This window comes from Barbus barbus, assembly GCF_936440315.1.
Source record: "Barbus barbus genome assembly, chromosome: 2".
NCBI lineage: Eukaryota > Metazoa > Chordata > Actinopteri > Cypriniformes > Cyprinidae > Barbus > Barbus barbus.
The window spans coordinates 6,725,532-6,746,217 of NC_136730.1; the positions used below are offsets into that span (position 1 = coordinate 6,725,532).

Genomic DNA, 20,686 nt, shown 5'->3' on the forward strand with positions numbered 1-20,686 from the left:
TATTTTATTCCAGAATTAACATGGTAAACACCACAAAGTACATTTGATTAGCGATGTAGAAATTGTACAGAATCTTCTTTCTTCTGCATTTTATATAACTTATCTTGGTTAAATCCTAAAACTTAATTTTCAAGTTTATAAATGACAAGAAAATAACAGATTTTCACTGTGGAGTCTTTTGGAATCCACGGTGCATACATCTATATAGAAATACAGAATAATGTGTTGTGAGACTGAGCAGAGATATGGCAGTTACAGTGACATCTTGAATGGGTAGAGGAAGAAAGCTTGCAGTTCAAGCTAACACTTTGTAGTCAAACAGCATCCTCTGTTGGACCAACATTGTATTTCACAAAGAGATGGCACCAAAACTTCCAAGACTTTTTTTTGTAGGATTATTCTGCTAAATCTTATTTAGTATGCCTTCAAATTGTGAAGCCCAAATGCACTTTGTTTTTAGGTGTGATACTTGCAAACTTTGACTCCTAGCATGTTTTAGTCCAGCATACAGGTAGTTTTCCCATAGTCATAGACACACAAAAATGTATTTGTTAGTACAAAATTATATATAACACAAAAATATTTAACCAGGCTGAAATTGGTCTTTAGTTACAGATATCTTTGAGATTTGAGATGAGCAACATTTATACATATTAAATATAAACAGTACAAATTCTCATAGATGTAATGTTTTATTTCATGCTACGACCAGCATCATCACACATAATTACACAGAGGGCAATTGCCCCCCACCCCAGCACACAGAAGAAAAATAAAATAAAATACAAAAGCCTTCTGAGAAACATTAGAGAAATTATATGAAATATATAAATATTTGGTACCATTTAAATATGCATCATTCCATTTAGGGAATTTGAGTTGATGACAAGATTAACTCAAGAGGTAAAATAAGTTGACATTCATATTTTCTTTTCCACTTGAGGGCAAAAAAACCTTTTGTACACAACAGCATGACACAAGGGACTATGCTGTCAGATAATGAAACACTGGTTCCACATCATTAAAAAGTTGGGAAAGGAAAATTATGTGCTGTGGCTTCCTTCAGATATTTCACCTGAAATGCATCCGGAACATTTTATCATGCCCTGAGGCAGGAACATTAATTTTTTCCCCAATGAATTCATTGTATAAATGCTCTCGGTAATGATCACAGACATGGTAGGCCTTAATATCTCATTCATAGAGATGATTCCGAAGTCTTGCATAGTACCACTGTTCATTCGATATCAGGCATTGTGCTAAGCAATGGTCAATATATGCAGAAAAACATTTAAAATAGCATTACAAATATCGATTCAAGCATTTTACAATATTTAAACCTACTAGAGAGGCTTTTTAAGGTATACAGTGTCAAACCCTGACAATATACAATAGAGATACATCCGGTTTCCTTCGTGACATTTAATCTAAGCAATCAGTCTTTTAAACTCTCTTTGGTGTCTTTTCCTTGGCATACAGCAGACATTATGTATAATAGCCTACTTGTATCATGTGCAACCCTACACAAACTCTTTTCAGTAGCACATCTCCTGTCTCACATATTGGAATAAGTAATCCACTAGAAAAAGCCTTTTTCTCGCCATTTTGCTGTCATTCAAAGGCAACGCTGTTACTGATTGCTCTGTATTTGCGCAGCAGCCATGTCAGCAGCACACACGAATGGTCTGCCAACTCCCACAGGGCGCTAATGCGATTTATGCTGAATACACATGTAACATTGTTCTTTAATCCTTGAGCACAGTCAAAGAGGTAGAGATGGATCAAGAACAGCCAGAGATGGAGGCCGATGAAGAGGGAAGGATTTAGGAAGAAGACAAAGCAAAAATGAGTGAGGGAGAGCAGATGTCTACAGTCCCAGGAGTCCCATTGGTTCGGCCTAATCTATCCAGTGGATGTCGTGTTTGACTTTCTTCATCCATCTCTGCCTCCCACAGCTACCAATGCAAATCTGTAAGAGCGAGATACTGTAGGACCCTTTCACAAACACAAAAAACACTGGGATGCATTCCTCTGTCTTTTTACACGTTCCTTCTTATCCTTTCTCTAAACTTCTGTTGCCTGCTGATCTTTCTTTCTACTATTCCAGTACATAGTGCTGGCAAACCTTTATCACCACAAAATCCCACTTTCCAAAGCATCTTCCATATTTTGTTTTATCCAGACATATGCAACAATGATTGACAAAGAAAAGCCCTTAGAATAACACTAACACATACTGCTTATTTAGGTGCAGATTAGAATCCAAACAGGAACCAAGACGACAAAATCTGCATCAATCAGTGTTGTCAGTTTAACCTATGACTAATCAACTAATCTAACACGGTCTCTGAAACTTGATAGACCATCACCTGCATCTAACTTAAGAATAAAAAAAAAAAAAAAAAAATAGCTTCAAACAGCATTTGTTTAAAAAAAAAGATTTCTACAGGCTGTACAACAGCTTCTTATACATAAAGGACAAGGCCTAGATTTGCGAGTTATGCCTCATGTTTCTCGCTTTCTGTTTTTGTTGTTTTTGACTGTAGAACAGCTCTAGACTCACCAGTTAAAAGAAAAAAAAAAAAGTACCTGAGAAAGGGAGCAAGCAGGGTAACTGACAGACTAAAGAAAGAGAAGATTATGTGATCAATAGTCGCAAACTTCTCCACACATACACCAAATAAAATTACATTCAATTTCATCATAATATACCTTGGCCTAGTTGGTTTTCCAGTTCTACTGCCTTCGGGATTTACTGTGGAACACAGCAAGAAAATACTAGTTTCCTTTCTCAGTAGTATTGAGTAGCAAGCAGAAAAAAGAACAAAAAAAAAAAAAAAAAAAAATTTCCTTAGGATGCGACTGAATTTCGATTTCATATGAGTCGAATAACTAAAATCTATCCTTCCCCTGTTACTTTTGTTTTCCCTGACATTGTGACACCTGTGAAACTCATACAATCCCTCATTGGAGTGTCAAGCAACTTTGATTGTAGTCAGCCTTGTTGAGACAAACAGAGGGAAGAAACCCCTCTGTGAAGACTCTGTTTTACTATTTGGTAATACCGTAGCACAGTGACATGACTATGTCTTCTAGAAGTTCTGTCATATAGGGTTTCTGTACCCTGGGCAGTGTGTAAACCAGCTCAGTCCACTCAGTAGAACTTGTCGTCAATGCGGAAATGGGGGCGTGTAACGTCATCTGGGTTGAGGAAGACTGAAATAGACTTGCCAGGGTTTTCTGTCACCAGCTGTTGTAGTCGTTGTGCTAGCCGGTCATCCTGTGGTGATCCCGCACCATATCCATGGGTAGGCGATGATAACCCATGGCCATTGCTCGCAGCTACTGCGGCCTCACGTTTGAGCTGGCATGCCTGTTGTGCCTGCTCCAAAGCGGCTCTTAAGTGCTCTGCGGGATCGGAACGTAAATGTGCAAGTTTTCGTGCCACTAAAAGAGCAGCACGGTCCGTAAGGTGCTCGAGCATGTTGCACTGGGGGAGGAAGTAATTAGGACAGTTTTTGCTCAGAATGCAGTGAGCCAAGTCATCAAGTAGACCAAGAAAGAGCCGTGCAGGAGTCTCATGATCTGGACAGCTAAGGTAGGTTGTAGGCAAGCGATCACAAGCCCAAAACATCAAGGTACGTAGGTGGTAGAGGCTAAGGCCGGTGCGAGGGCGAGCTAATAGTCTTGACAGTATAGCTTTAGCTGCTTGGAAGGCTTGTGCCATTGGGTAGGGCACGCATTTCTTTAGCTGAACCTCACTGCGGGAGAAGGCAAGTCTCCATTCGCGGTCAGGTCTGGTTGAGGGGCTGGCAGCTGGAGAACAGCAAGGAAGCAAGTAGAACCCGCTGATGGCCTCCTCCTCCGTTATTTTGCCATCCCAGAAATGGTTGGTCGTGAGCCAACCCTGTGCGACGGCCGGCCAGCCACGAAACGACACCACTGGAAGCAAGTCGTAAAGGATACGGCTAGTTCCTGCAGTGAGAATCAGCGTTGTTAGTGGACCATTCCGCTCCACACGATCAGGAACAGGAATCCCTCTTTGAGGATTTCTTTTCAACTCTTCTACCGCCGTCCCAACTACACTCCAGAACCAGTCGGCGACCAGCAATGGAGAGAAGTAACATCCATCTAATGATTGAGTAGGCAACAGGGATGGGATTGAGCCTCGTACTGCTTCAGTTTCTTCCTCCTCATCTTCCACATCTTTATTCTCTCTATTATTCTCATCTTGACAGCAGATACTCCAACGCGTCAGCATTGTAGGGTCGCAGAGGCGCAGGCTCAGCCAAGAATGGCATGGTGGGGAATGCCGCATGTCCAGAGTCACAGGCTGATTTCGGTCATGCAGTTTAAGAGCGGGCACCAGTAGAGTGAAGTCCAAATCAAAGTCAACACCTTTGGCGTAGTCGCCTAGGTCCTCTGGGTTAAGGTCGAGAACACCTTCCCTGGCTCCACCTGACAGCAGCAGGTATTCATTGGCAACCGGCAATCGCTTGTCTACCTTCTGCACCAGGCCTGTGGAGATGAAGAATATTTATGACAAAAAGAGGTAATATCACCTGTCTTTAAAAAGACAAATGGAAGGGTGGGTAAACATTGAATGGGAATGACTGAGGGTACGTTATCACTTTTGTAAACAATTTAAAGGGATAGTTAACCCCAAAAAAATGTCATCAATTACTCACACTTATGTTGTTCCAAACCTTTATGAGATTATTCTGTTAAACACAAAAGATGTTTTGAAGAATGTTGATAGCCATTGACTTCCATGAAAAACATTGGCTACTGTCAACTGTTAGGTAACCAGCATTCTTCAAAATATCCTCTTTTGCGTTTAACAGAATTGTGTTTAACTTGAGGGTGAGTAATTTTTGAGTATACAATCCCTTTAAGCTGAAAATGCTGGGAAATTCTGAAAAATAAAACTTTGTTAGTGGCTTATAATGTCTATTAGTTCTCCTTGTGATCACCTGCCAAAAAAAATAAACTATTTCCTTACATTATTGCTCCCAAGGAAAGTGCACTAAGAATAATCTTCACCCTACTAATGAGGAAAAGCAGCACCTGGCCGAACTTCCAGTTTGTGTCTTGCTAAACGACCAGAGGTGAGACAAAGGGCAGAAACATTCTAATGTGCAGCCCTATGGCACACAACTGATTAGGATGCAGGACTCAATTTAAAGAAAATTCCTTGTGCTTAGATACATTTAATTCTTTTAAATCTATAAGAATATAAGCCTTTTGAGTAAACATGGGAGATCATTTATGCAGAAACCCACTACAACAGCTTTTATTGAATGAACCATGTCAAAGAGCAAGAAAGGTCACTTATCAGGAGTCATAAATCATATCATCAGAAATACACCTTTCAGAATACAATCTTGAAGCACAAACATATATATAAAATATGCAGCAAGTGTTAAATAATTGGTTTCTGAAATGAGTATGGAATAAAATCAGATAAAAAGAAGGGAGGGAAACAGAGGAAGATGACACTTTTCCTAAGACCGTAATCTCCCTAAACCTCTTCTCAGTCTAAGTCAGATAATTCCAGCTCATTCAAAGTGAAAGCTATAAATTAATAGTCTCCCTCAATTCTGTTTTGCAATTCAAGCCATTGCTCTTTTTTTGTGGACCCAGATCTTTAAAGTCTTTAAAATGAACATTTAAAATCTCCAGTGGAACCTTTTTAATGAAAATTAATGTCTTGCCTTTTAATATTTTATGAAGGCAAAAACTGATCAACACATTTCTTTAGGATTATTTACTACACACTCATTTAATTTCAATCCACTGTAATTAAAAGGATGCTTTTACAATTACAGAATACTGTAAGCATAGCTGCCATATGGATGTTACTTAATAGTGCTTTAATGACCCATAATCTGAAGCCAATCATTCACTAGGGAATTAAGTAAAAGAATTGTTGTCTTTCTGGGGGTGTTAAAATCATGTCGTCTAACACAAACAGCAACGGCTTTACCAATCACCAGTTTGTTTATGCAAATTAATTCATTATGTTCATTAGTCCCTAAGGCAAAAGCCATTAGCACCAGGTGCATTTCACTCATCACTTACATTTACACATTTACATTTATTAATTTAGCTGACGCTTTTATCCAAAGCGACTTACAATTGCTATATATGTCAGAGGTCGCACGCCTCTGGAGCAACTAGGGGGTTAAGTGTCTTGCTCAGGGACACATTGGTGTCTCACAGTGGATTCGAACCCGGGTCTCTCACGGCATGTGTCTTATCCACTGCGCCATCACCACCCCACTTCCTCATATGGTCACAATTATTGACCACTTGAAAAAATAAATAAATAAAACCTTCAATAAGAAACATCACTCTCCATGACAGATGCCAAAGGGAAGCTGGTTAGCATATATGCTTACTCGTTATATACCAGTGGCCAGCATGCACTGCTGTCAAAGCATGATTAACACATAGGCCTACAAGAGTTTGAACCCATCCACCTCTACGGGACATTTGTGACGTTTCTAAGTTAAAGAACTACAACATGATTTAAATGACACAGGATGCAGTTATAATAATGCAACATAGTCTGTCTGTCCAAGCATACACGACACAGACACCTACACTATCATTTTCCAATTAGCGTGTATGATGGATTAAGCCACACTATAGTTGCATTAACTTAGACTAGTGTTTACATGACATTTTAAAAAAAGACTAATTTGTCTGAAATTGAATGCATAAAGGCCATGTAAACAGGTCTGTTTGATGCTGACAGCAGCACAGAAATCTTTAAAAAGATACACTGCCATTCAAGAGTTTTGGAACTGTATGATTTTTAATGCTTTTTTAAAGATATTTGTTATGCTCATCAAGGATGTATCTATTTGATCAAAAATACAGAAACAAAATGTAATTGTGAAATATTACTGCAATTTAAAATAGCAGTTCTCCATTTTAATATACTTTAAAGTATAATTTATTCCTGTGAAGCAAAGCTGAATTTTCAGCATCATTACTCCAGTCTTCAGAAATCATTATAATATGCTGATTTATTATTAATGTTGGAAACAGTTGTGCTGCTTAATATTTTTGGGACCTGTGATCAATTTTAGGATTCTTTGAGGAATAGCTGAAGAAAATTCAGCACTGCATCACAGAAACAAAGTATATTTTAAAGCACACTGAAATATCTCCAAACCTGTATGCACTTCTCTCCAAGATGATATTTTGAGGAACACTGGGTTCCAAACAATATTGGATCCCAATTGACTTTCATTGTACTCTTGGCCAAATAGAAAAAATTGATGCTGTAAATGAAGAGCTATAAGATTTTTTTATAATTCCTTCATTTAACAGCATTTCCCGAGATAAATAGCACATTTATAAGATTTCAATTTGGTCTCAAACCTAGAGGAAAACCAACATGACTACACACAAAGAATAATACATGTTTTCACAATTTGAAAATTGTTGACGGTGTTTGTTGCGGGGACTCCGTGACCTTCACTCCAGGACAACGAAGTTCAGTGCTTTTTGTTTTTCTACAATAGCAATGATCCATTTTGCCCTTTACATTTTTAACACCGTTCCAATTTAATTAGTTCCTCTGGGAGAAATACGTTTGCAGGATCGTACTGAGTCTAGATTGTACAGAGTCTAGAGAGAGGCTGGCATGCAGATGGTATGTTAATGTTTGCAGGTCATGGAGGTGTGAAAAGAGAAATAATGATGATTGCTAAAGGAAGCAAACATCAATTGCAATTTAAATCAAGGCACTTGCTTTACATTAATCTATTTGGGTCTTCTGAAATGAATTAACATCTAAATCCTGATGGACAGGTAAGGGTCATCAAAAGATGATTTTTTTTTTATTCATTTGTAAGGAGAATATTCCAAATGAATGCTAAGGAGCACCCCGCCTAGCATAAAAATAAAAAGCTGTCTACCCATCACTCTCAGCAGGTGTGTGATGGATGTTGCTTTGAAAATGTATGCATATTTTTGGAGAGCGAGAGATAGAAACAGCGAGCAAGAAAAATAAGTAGGCTTTTGGCTGAACATCAAGGGGTTAAAGCCTAGAGAAAAAGGGAAATGAAAGCAACAGGAGGCAGACAAAAAGAAACATAAAAGTTGCACTGGCAGGATGGCAGAAAAAAATCATCCATGTCAGTAAACAAAGGTCCAAAAGTAAACCAAAGTACTGGAAGATTCACACATAATGCAACATGCGAAACAAAACCAAAAGACAGCTAGAGGCTGAAACTTTCTACGTAGGAGAGTGGCGGGTAAAAAAATAGCAAATGATGGAGGAAAAACAGAATGAGAGAGAAAAAGAGAGAAAAACCTAATCCAGCATTTGACAGGATTATGTGATGCAGCTCCAGTCATGTTTTAGAGAACAATGCACGTCTCCCTCACTTGCATCACACAAAAAAAGGCCAAAAAAGAATGACATTTAGAGTGTTTACACTGTAGCGGGGCAGAGCAAGTGATTAGAAAAGGGTGCTGGGGAGACCTGGTGGGATGTACCGAGGTGGAAAAAACAACAAACAAAAAAAACAAGGGGAACTAGAGACATCTGCTGGACAAACAGCTTCAGTCTAGGTTTGAATCAGAGGCCTGGATAAATAAAGCTCATCAGTATAATGAAAAGGTCCTTTAAAAAAAATGTATTTCTTAGAACTGCCCCTATATGCCATATTCAGTCTTTCACATCTGTTTTATACAATTCACACTTGCTATGAACATCCTAACATCCTGAATGTAAAAAGAAATATGATACAATTTATAAAACATTATTAACTTTATACACAGATAGATAAATGGATAGTTAGCTGGACGATGGCGTCACTGAATCAATGATGATAATTGAGTGTTTCTTGCATTATCAACACTATTTTCCTGTTTTAAGGCCCGTTCACACAAAGGACGATAACTATAAACATAATGATAATACAAAAAAATATATATATTTTTTAAACACTTACACCCAATCAGAATCCATCCTGCTATAATGAGCTTGAGAATTTAAAGCAGCAGACTATAGTATGCACGGAGAATAAACAACAGACGATATAGTTCACTGGTGTGGAAGCTAATATAGATATTGCTCTTGGTGTGAACGGGGCTTTGCTGCTTTGACACAATCGGTACATGATTAAATAAAAGTGCCTGTATATAGCCTACACACTAATTTGCCATTTTTGAATTTGTCCTAAAGTTCACCATGCTTAAATGTATAACATGGAGGTTTTATTTTGCTGACTTTAACCAGACAGCTACAGCAGTACTTTGGAGGACAGAATAAACAAACAAACAAAAGTTGTAAACACTGTGGGTTTCACATTATTTGTGTGTTTACTATGATATCCTCACCCAGCATATTAAAGATGAAGTCTTTGGCCGTGTGCACCTCGAGTGCGGTCTGGTCTCCAAACTCGCCCTGTTCCAGCTGCACCAGCTCCTGCACCTGAGCCGACAGCTGCTCCAGAGTCGTGCCCGAGCGGAAGTCCACCTCGGACACCCGCTTCACCGTCGCAGCCGGTGCACGCGGGGCCACGGCGCTCATGAGCGTCTCCATTGAGCATTACCTGAAAGAAACCACATCAATATTACCAAACTGTAACAAAATCATCTCACTTATGATTAGTCTTAAAATAAAGGCTTTTTACTTTGCTAACTATTTGAGTGTCTAGATGTGGATTTTTTTTTTTTTTTTTGGTATTTTGCAATAGGATCCACTTTTCATTTTTGACATTTTAATGATTAGTCTGAATTATTTATTACTTGTATTAAACATTTCTCACCATTAAATGATAAACACACTAACTGCTGATGCAGAAACAAAACAGTATTTACTCAGTACCACTAATTACCCAACTCAAAACTCAGATTAATTTTTAATACCTCTTAAATAGTTAAACGCAGGTTAGTTATTCATAGCGGCTGAAGCGAAATGTGGGTCAGTGGGCAGATTAATCAGCTAATTAGCCAGCTAATGTCTCTCTAGCGAAACAACTGATCCACTTGGCAGGTCATTATTATAAACATAGCGACACCTCTGAAATATGTCATCTAAGCAACAATTCCCCATGACATGTGCTGTGTGAGAGGGAATAGGTTGTTTTCTTGTTATAAACGAGCATGAGATGCCTGAAGATCAAGCAGCCCAAATGAGCCGACTAGCAGGTGTGGAGCGAGCTAACGTGCTAACCAGCTAAACACCTCTAGATTCAGCGATGACATTCGTTGTTTATAGTTTACACTTACACACACACCCGGTTTACCGCTGGCTCGGCGTGCTCTGCTTTAGACCCCGGGTTGTTTGTAGTGATTTCTTTTCTGAAACAGGATTTCAGCTCGCGTCATTTCCAACAGGTCCCCTGCGCGCACCTTCCCACTGGCAATAAATATTCCCGGAAATTATGGACCTCCACCGAGGATCTTGGGATTAGTAGTACTTTTTTAACGAGACGCAAATGTATCCACGTCATCAGCTTTAGGTGCAATTATACAAAAGAGTAAACTAAGTGCACTATGTCTCACAACAATCATTCGCAGCTGTTGGTAAATTATATTCTGTAAAACGCGATTTAAATGATACGTTTTCCCCCTCTTATATTATAAATCTATTATAGGCCTATTATATTAGCTGTATTATATTATATTATTATTTGGCAAGAATATAAATTATCAATGCAACTCCTAAAAGGCTGCTATATATATTTTTTTTTTTTTTTTTATTAATTATTTAATTTGAAATGTAAACTTTTTTGAAAGACATTTATTTTATGAAAGATTTAAAATCAATTATATTGCACTTTCTATTCTTCAAAAGAACCTTGATTAAATGCATCTCAGTTCCCCCAAAAAAAGCAGCACAGGGGTTTTTAACATTAACAATAATAACAACAATAAAAAAAGTTTCAGCATTAGAATGGACCGTGTGACACTGAAGACAATTCAGCATCGTCATCCCAGAAATAAATTACACTTTAAAATCACTGAAATAGAAAACGGCAATTGTACAAATATTTTACATTATTACTGTTTGTCTTAAATTTTTTTCAAAAACAAAAAACCTGAATGCAAAATTTTGAACAGTGGTGAATTTGTATCTGACTAAAACACAAACAAAACTACTCCCTAGAAAAATGCACAAATTATATTAACTGTAATTATTTGATTAAACGATATAAACCAAGTATAACTTCTGCACTAATATATGTGATTGCTTTAAGGTGGCTGAATGTTTTCCCCAAATTTGGAGTTTTAGGTGGACTGAATTGCTTTGTTTGTGCAACCGGAGAAAAGTTTGAGAACCGCATATATGCCCTTTAGAGTGAGGGAACAAGACAGACACTGTGGACTCCAGTCAAATGCTCCCCTGACTCCTTCTCTTCTCAGCTCTAATACTATTTTCCAGGAGATGAAGAGTGATCAAAAGATTTTCAAAACCCTCGCCATCTCTTCCCGTCCCATTCCGACCCCCTCTGCTGTGGTGTCACCTTGAAATACCTCCCCTTTGAAGCAGCATCTGAGAGGCTGACAGCGGAGATAATTGATTCCGTGGAAGAAACGGAGGAGGCCAAAGACAGCGAGGTGCTTTAAATTCTTCACTTCTGCAGCATCATCCTCTCTGCACCATCCCCAACAGCTCTACACCTTCTAATTAACGCCTGAACCCTGTAATCTGATACGCATATAATTATATCTTAATTTATAATACAAAACTCTAATGTATTCAGTTCTTTAATCAAGCTTTTGTTCTAACACAATCCACTTGCCTCTCACACAAAACTGCATGGCCATATTTATGGCACAAAAAGGCTGGACGGCAGTTCAAATGTGATTTTAATATCGAAAAATGTTAGTGACAGCTTTTGAAGCGCCACATCAGAAAGAATGACAATCTTTTTGGTGCAGGGTTAAAAGGAGACTGACATGAAATTATATTACCAATCTTCTCTGGGATGTGCTGTTATGATTGACGCCTCAAAAAATGGGAGCGGGAAAGCGAGAGTTTAGGCAATCATATCAGTACGTGTGGGCATTTCATTCAAAGTGAAAAAAATCCTAACCTCACACACCTTCAGACGACGTCGCTTTCGACAACCGGGGTCGCTCTACATCAGACTGGGAAATGAATTGGCACTGCCCACACAAGCGAGGGTAAATGCGAAATGTCAGTTGGTGTTCAGGGGAGGAAGTTAAGCCACATGAATACAGTCAAAGAGAGGCTTCAACTCCCATGAGTCGCAATTAACAGTACCTACCTCACTGCCACTGACCGCTTCTTACCCAGTTGAAGCAAAACCGAGTTAAAAGTTGCTTGCCCACAGCGCTGCCCCTTAGATGCTGGTTCAAACACAGAAAGATCATCCAAACACGATGAGAATTTAACGACCGAATGACCACAGGGCCACTGCAATGTATTGGTTGCTTTAAACATCGATTTTTACTGGCTGCATCTATCCAGACAGAGCCAGGGAGGAGACACTTAACACGGCCTCATGAAGCAGAGCGCGATACGCCTTTATGGATTTTAACGAGGAGACCCTGATCTGACTTCAGTAATGAGCGACTGGTAGAATTCCCAACGCTACTGAAATGTCAGGAAGAGGAAACAAAGAAGAAACTTTTCAAAAACAGGCTTCGATTTGGAGATGCCAAAATCAGATCTAATTATAGGCTACATACATAACTGAAACTGCCTTTATATTGTACGGTCCTTCGTATAAGCATGGATGTCTGTCTTTTTAGAAGCACAGAGAAATTTCTTATTCTTCCATCAGGATAGTGAAGAGGAGACTAAAGTGGTTTGATTGCCTTGCCCTGATTTGCACGGCTCTGCTAATAGCCCAAGTTAATGAGGGTTTTACGAGTGGTGTGATCACTTTATTGGGACGTGCGGCATCAATAGAACCCTTTTGCCTCAATAGTGTTGGCTTATGAGGCTGCCCTTGCAAATTGACCCGAGGATTTATAAAGCAATTTTCAAATGTCCCCAACCAAGCTACATGCAGACAGTCACAGGCCCTAGAATTAGAACCTCATTGGATTTCACTTTTCATTTGAATAAAGATAAGTTTGGACACTAGAAGCGCTAAAAGTGAGGTCGCGATAATGAACTGCTTTGTACTGTCATACTTACAGGATCAAAGCCCGAAGGCTATTGAGAGCTTGACCTGGGAGAGCCGTTCAGAGAAACATTTCCTCCAATATTAGAAGGTCAAACTGGCAATCAGCTTTGCAGACAGCTTTATTTTTTCAAACAAAGGAAAAGTACGTACATACACTTTCAAGACATGAACAAACCCAGAGTGTGACTCATTCACTCTCAGTAATAAGCCATAAAGGAAAGCGTCTCAAAAGTTTTTTTTTTTCCCATGCTGATAAAATAAAGATGCCTGTGACAGTGTGGAGAAAAAAATAATTATGTTTGATCCCAAGGCCTTATCATCCCTTTCCAGACATGACTGAAAAGGGGTTAGATAAGATGTGAAATTCTCCACCCCTTTCTTCTTCACTCACCCTATAGCTCCTCTTTTCATGTTCAAATGACAAAACAGAACATAATCGCTGAGAATGTGAAAACCACATGGGTCAAGGTCTGCCAAATGGAGTCAAAGTTTAAAGAGCCATCGCAGCCCAGCCAACGATGAGCAATGAGCCTCCTATTGGTGCCAGCTTGCTGAAGCTGGGGTCATTGGTTAAGGCCTGGTGGTAGAGGGGTCCACAGAAGCAGCCCATGCCAGCGAGGAGGACTGCCCCCGCCTTAAAGAAAAAAAAGAAGTAGTATGTGTTAAGTTATGTGACTGCTACTGGTTTGTTCCTTATCAAAGTCATTTGGTTCTCAATAAAAACTCTACTTAAGCTCTGGTGCTTTATTCAATTCATTTAAAACCAACAGACATTTTGTTCCATGGAGGTCATCAAGTAAAGTACAGCATTATGATTATCATTCTTCTACTACTCTATTCAGTTGCTTTCAGCCTGACAATAGTCAAAAGGTCTTTATTGTGGGAATTTAAACATGAAATTAATATAGTTTAAACACTACAGTATAGACTGATAATACATGCAGACAGGGTATCAAATAGGGTGATATCAGTGATGTTCAATCAGTAGAAACTCATAAATAAGTGACATTTGATGATGCAACTGACATGCAGCTCAGGAGTCAAAGAGTGGCAGGTTAACATGGGCTGCATCTAACAGCGCATACTTTATACACTATATAGCAGGCAACTAACTGTTTACGAAAAGAGTTGAATGTCCCAAAAATAGTATAGCGGGCAAAATAGTAGGCGAAAAATACCCCGATGACTTGCTAGTTCTGGTGAGATTCTGAAGTGCACATCCCGATAGACACTTTACTATCCCATGAGGATTTATGAATAGCAGTAAAGTGACTTATTCTGATGACATTCACACTACACACATTCATACCACCAAACAGAACATTTATTTTGCGGCAGTGGACTAATTACTTTCTTAAAAGAAGTACCTAATCAGAGAATATGCTATTTCAGATGCAGCCATGGTCCAGTTTTGCCTTGAAGGTGGATGCCATATACACCCTTCTAAGGGGGTGAGAGCATATTTCTCTACTGATGTACATTTTAAAGTATCCAAGCACTGTAATTAAATTATTTATTTTTTTGTTTCACAGAAAATGTAACAGCATACAGGTTTGCAATGACATTATCACAATGATATTATTATTCACCATCACAGATAGATTACAGTTTAACGATGCACAAAGTGCAGGGGACTTGTATCACCCTGTCCCTAAAGGGATTTATTTTATAATAATGAGCGGCTGACTGCGCATTATCCTGCTTTTTTAGAAGGCTACTTACCAAATAAATGAATAAATAGACATGATATATTGATCTGAGATATCTAATATTTAATAATGAGAGAAACAAGAGACCGCAGAGGGATAGAAAACAGACAGACATAAAATGCTGCTATTAGGAAATCGGTTGCCTGGGACAACTGCTAATTTATATGACAATTAAGACAATATTACATTGCAGAATACTGCCACTGGCGGTCAACAATAAAATATCTCAAACAGCCATATATTTGAAAGGTATAGTAGACATAAGGGTTATAATGTAAAAAAAAAATGAATTCAGATAAATTTGAGACAGTTAGGTGACTGAATTTACCTATATTTTCATGATATCAGTAATTACATTAGTTATCATTACTCCCAATTTCCGTTTAGATCTAAAAATGTTTATGTTAATGTAAGAATGATGATAAAAGGTGTTTACCAGAGCAGGTTTTCTACAGCGAGCAGCTCCTAACAATGCCAGACTGTGGTAGATGTGATACTTGTTTGCTGTATCATACAACTGAAGAGACAAAAACAACAGAAAAAAATAGAACATGGGCTAAAATTTTGGGCTAAAAGTGTTGGACCTTATCCTAAAAACCCCCAAAAACAAACAAACAAAAAAACCACTACAATGCATGACATTCATAAGGTTTCCTCTGTTTTAAAAGTCAGTAATGTAGGTTATGTAGTGAAAATATTCAGTCTATTACTCCCAACCCCATACTATGGAAACCTATTTCCACCAAACAAGAAAAAAGAAAACCATGCATTGCTAAATCAGAATTACATAAGAAGTTGACATTATAAGATAAGAAGTCATAATTATGATATAAAATAAGTCATTCGTGAAATATAAAGTAACAAATATTACATAAGCATAAAAATTACGATATTAAAACCCCTTAACTGTCACCGTCCCGTATACCTAACTTTACTTCAATATATTACCATTAAATCCTAATCTAATCATGACAAACTATATATCATTGGAAAGGTCCAAGACTCCTAAATAGATATTTCACCACTGTTTGTTATAAAAAATTATGTAGGAGCAGTAATAGATTAATTTATGACAAGAGCGCACCACAAAACATATACACCATAATAGGAGCGCTGACCTTTGACACAAAAATTCTATTAGTTTCCTTTTTTTTCCTATCACATGTTTTAGTAATCATCATATATTATATATCATTTGAAAGCTTAAAATCTCAAAATTCATCCTGTGAAAACCGTTTTGAAATCGGATATTGCGTCACCATAGCAATGGTACTTTAAAATCTTTTAGCGGGCTCCTGGTGGTGACTAAATGTATTACGGTCTTATAGAATCACAACTTTTTATAATCTTGACAAAATACATATCATCGGAAAGGTCTGAGTCTCAGGATTCCATATTTGGTGGTTATTTTGTGATAGGAGTAAGAGTGAGAGAGAAATTGATCCATTTGTTACAGAAAAGTGCATAACAAAAACTTCAATGGGGTTTGAATGGCACCCGGTGGCTGTTTGTGGTATAACGCCTAAACAAAATTGCATAGTAACCTCAATTTTTTTTATATCAACTTCAAATTTGGAACACAACATATTTAGACATATGGCTTTAATTTTATGCCAAATCTGGATTAAAATATATTTTGTAAAATATTTATTTTATATAATATATAATAATAATAGTATCGTACATGTTATTTACAGTAAATTTAAACTTTTATAACTTTTTTTACTTTAGTATTTTGAAAATATTTCACTTCTGCAATAATCTGCTGATTGTCTTCTTTAAAACGAGACCAATCTTAGGTCTGTATTCAAAAGCATTCATGAATTATTACAATTTAACTTTAAATAGTGCACTTTCAAAAAGTTTTCAAAAAGGGGGGGTGACAGTTAGTCATAACTGAGTTAAGTCATAATTTGTCACAATTATGACAAACATTCTTTTTTACTTAATGTCTTAATTATTATTAATAATATTTTTTTTTTTCTAATTTCGAGGAAACGGACTTCCACAAGGTCCTGTCTATGTAACATTACAAAAAAAAAAGTTTTCCATTGAATAATTTTGACCAGATGAAAAGAGTGGCAAAGCAACATAACATAATAGCCAAATATACTCACCTCTCTCTGATAATCACTCGCTTCACTGTGTCTGAATCCTGCCCAGGAGAGAAAGACACGAAAGAGTTGCAAAAAAGCTTTATAAAACTTTCAGAAAACGCTCATTGGCGTGCGCTCGGTCACGTTCGACCTGTCAAGGTCCCAGTGAGTAGTGTAATACTTTTGAGGCGTCTTAACGTAGCAATCGCCTGACGAGACGCATCAGCCAAATAAAACACAATCGATCAGAAAGGAGACCTACCGTGAGCTCCATATGCACCTGCTGCCACAGCAAGAGCTCCAGAAATCCCTGCTACCCTCTGGACCAGCGAAGCAGCGTTCATGACTCCTGAAGTAACCAGGGAACAACTGTAAGCGCATTCAGGAAACTGATGTCATTACGGATCTAACAGGAAGAATGGCGCTATCTACTGGTAATTATGAGCGTTGAGCCAAGATGGCGTTCAAAGGCACAGTTTCACATCACGTGAGCGTTCCGATAAAGCTTTTCAGTGAAGTGACAATGAACTAGTTAAGATCAAACAAATTACACAATATGGTAAGTGCAACAATTTAAATAGAGTTATTTGTTTAAAATAGTACACTTTGCGCAAAGGTGCTTTTTCGTTCAAGGTCACAGAAACACGTAGGCCTTAATAACAATATATATATTTATATATAATTTTCCCTCTTAGATATGCAACCCCATCTTTTAAAACCCCGACATGCGACTGCCGTGACCCTCATTCACTGTTTCATCAAACAAGCTACCTTGGCCGCCGAAAGCCGCCGCACGCATAATGTGGTGCGTATGAATTATTAATAATCCGCCATTTCACTTCAAAAAAGTTATTAAATCTAATTCTCGTGGTTCATATGTTCGTGCACATCTCTATATTCTAGACAAAACGCAGACTTGTTCATGCACATTCTAAATCCAGAAAAATTATATGAAACCAATTATATTTTCTTATGAATATTTAGTCTTTTTAGAGTACGGTTTTAATTTCTCTGTTCAACTGTTGGGGGAATAAAGCCATTTTGGAGCTTGTTTAGAATTTGTCTCGGTGTACTAAAGCAGGCACGATGGCTTTTAGTGTCCAGTGAGGGGCGCTATTTTACTTTGACTGTTGCTAAAACGCAGTCTTTCAAAACTCTGCAAAACTTTTGGAGGTGTACAAAATAAGCCCTTAATATCTGGAAAATTACATTTTTAAAAAGCCTGTCCTTCTGTAAAAACAAGGTTTTGGTCCAAATTTGTGGTGCACACAAAATAATTAACCAAACCACAAAACAAAACAAAAGTTTTAGGCCCTACATTTGCATTTGTGCAACAGTGCTGAGGTAACGTAGGATGTAAACATTCTAACTGCTGTCAATTAAAACATTTCCATGCCTTCTGCACTTTCCATATTCTGTTTACACAAGTGTACGGGAGTTTTGAGTAAGGGTTATATTTAGGTTTGAAAATATGTATAGTTGGCCTTCAGTATGTATATATATATACAGTATATGGCATTTTTCTTAGAACTTTCCATTGTGTTTACACTCAAATCATTTAATTTTTTTTGTAAGTTGTTATGTTGTTGTTGTTTTCCATGTGATGGCGGTTGGCTGGTCCCTGTGATGTAGGTGAGTTCATATTTTACTGTCCTAGTGGTAAGATTTGGTCCCCAAAATATAGGCAAAGCCTGACCCACTTGTAGATGAACCTCTTTGGTAGTATTAGATGATGTTTGTGTGCTTGTGTCTGCTTTATCTGTGTGCTAGTTTGCATACTCTTGTTTAGCAAATTCTGTACTGTCAAGTACAGTTCTCTTAACAGGCTATATAATGTTCTTTGTGCGTGTGGGAGCGAGGCAGTCAGGCGGATGCAGAGAGTTGTACAGTATGTGTTTCAGAGTACATTAAGAGACTACACCTGACAGTCTGTTCCAGCGAAATGGCTTTGTTTTCTCACTTGCGCTATTTAGCCACTAACAGTAGACAAAATGACAAGCAGAACAGCACAACTGTGAAACATTATAGTATTAAAACCACATGCACTTGATGCAATGTGGCTGTCTCTGTCAAGGCTTTCTAAAGCAAACACTAGTTTTCACTGAAGCAATTCCTCCTGCAGTCTACCCACGTTTTTGCCAGGTTTCATCAGAATCCACATCTGACAAGGTCATTTCTGTTTGTTAAAAGTTTATTTGGATTCTCCCAAAAAAGACCAATGCAATAAAACACTTAGACCTTCAGAATGATTGATGAAACCACAATATGTCCAGTATTGCAAATCTGCTTTTTATATACTTGTCATCAAGTTCTGTAAATCATCTGTCTTCTAATCAAAAGGCAACATGTTGTTAAAGAGAAAGTTTACCCAAAAATGAAATTTGTTACCCTGAACCGCAAAACCAGTCATAAATAGCACAGGTATATTTGTAGCAATAGCCAACAATACATTGTATGGATCAAAATTATAGATTTTTCTTTTATGCCAAAAATCATTAGGATATTAAGTAAAGTATATGTTCCATGAAGATATTTTGTAAATTTTCTAACCGTAAATATATCACAACTTAATTTTTGATTAGTAATATACATTGCTAAGAATTTCACTTGGACAACTTTAAAGGTGATTTTTTTTTCAATATTTAGATTTTTTTGCACCCTCAGATTACAGATTTTAGATTGTTGTATCTCAGCCAAATATTGTCCTGTCCTAAAAAAAACACACCTCAATGGAAAGTCTATTTATTCAGCTTTCAGATTTAGAACTCAGATTTAGAAAATTGACCCTTATGACTGGTTTTGTGGTCCAGGGTCACATTTTTCATCATATTCTCAACCTTATCATGATCAGAATGAGCTTTATTGGCCAGGTATGTTTACACATACGAGGAATTTGTTATTGTGACAGAAGCTCTACAGTTCAACAGAAAGACAGCAACAGGACAGGACACAGATAATAATAAAAAATTAATAATATACAAATAGGCAATGTATAAAATAGCAAAATATATAATAGACAATTATGTGTGTACAGGTCTGATATGTGCAAATTTGAAATGAAAAAAATAAGTATGTGTGGTAAATAAATAATGTATAATAGAGTTGTGTGTTCCACGTTTAATGTCAAGTGTTCATGAGATGGATTGCCTGAGGGAAGAAACTGTTCCTGTGTCTGGTCGTTCTGGTGCTCAGAGCTCTGTAGCGTCGACCAGACGGTATCAGTTCAAAGAGGGAGTGTGCTGGGTGTGAGGGGTCCAGAGTGATTTTACCAGCCCTTTTGCTCACTCTGGATAAGTACAGTTCTTGGAGAGTGGGGAGGGTTGTACCAATGATTCGCTCAGCAGTCCAGACTACCCTCCGTAGTCTTCTGAGGTCAGATTTGGTAGCTGAGCTGAACCAGACAGTTATTGAACTGCATAGGACGGAGTCAATGATGGCGGAGTAGAACTGTTTCAGCAGCTCCTGTGGCTCTATTCTATTCTATTCTATTCTATTCTTCTACTTTGATTCCATGACCACACTCATGTATTCCATTTTAACAAGTGGTTATTGTATTGTGCAACATTTGCAATGTATATTCTTCCTTTGAAAGACATCCTCAGCATTGTGAATTCCACAATGCATGCATAAATCTTCATCCTTCAACATAGACAGCTTTCTCAAATGCAGAGCTTCAATAATAATGAGGTTCTCTTGCTCAATCTGTCTTTGTGTGCAAGTGCGGCAGGTGTGTGAATGCAGCCCCCTGTATGCT

The 20,686-nt window shown here is 37.8% G+C and overlaps 2 protein-coding genes across 3 annotated transcripts; both read right to left on the reverse strand.

Annotated features, from left to right (window-relative positions):
- Positions 1 to 675: 675 nt before the first annotated feature.
- Positions 676 to 10,574, reverse strand: tmem102 (transmembrane protein 102). 2 transcript variants are annotated; one of them, XM_079375695.1, is made up of 3 exons: positions 10,263 to 10,392; positions 9,361 to 9,575; positions 676 to 4,518 (listed from the first exon to the last, which is right to left on the reverse strand). In XM_079375695.1, exons 2-3 carry the CDS (start codon positions 9,563 to 9,565, stop codon positions 3,155 to 3,157), a joined length of 1,569 nt encoding a protein of 522 aa, XP_079231821.1. In that variant the 5' UTR covers positions 9,566 to 9,575; positions 10,263 to 10,392; the 3' UTR covers positions 676 to 3,154. The 2 variants fall into 2 exon arrangements, with proteins under 2 accessions (XP_079231821.1, XP_079231820.1); XM_079375694.1 differs by having other exon boundaries at positions 677 to 4,518; positions 10,255 to 10,574.
- A 155-nt stretch (positions 10,575 to 10,729) lies between these two features.
- On the reverse strand, positions 10,730 to 17,355 carry LOC306843957 (transmembrane protein 256-like). The gene is made up of 4 exons (XM_079375718.1): positions 17,195 to 17,355; positions 16,954 to 16,991; positions 15,273 to 15,353; positions 10,730 to 13,761 (listed from the first exon to the last, which is right to left on the reverse strand). Exons 1-4 carry the CDS (start codon positions 17,274 to 17,276, stop codon positions 13,618 to 13,620), a joined length of 345 nt encoding a protein of 114 aa, XP_079231844.1. The 5' UTR covers positions 17,277 to 17,355; the 3' UTR covers positions 10,730 to 13,617.
- Positions 17,356 to 20,686: the final 3,331 nt, after the last annotated feature.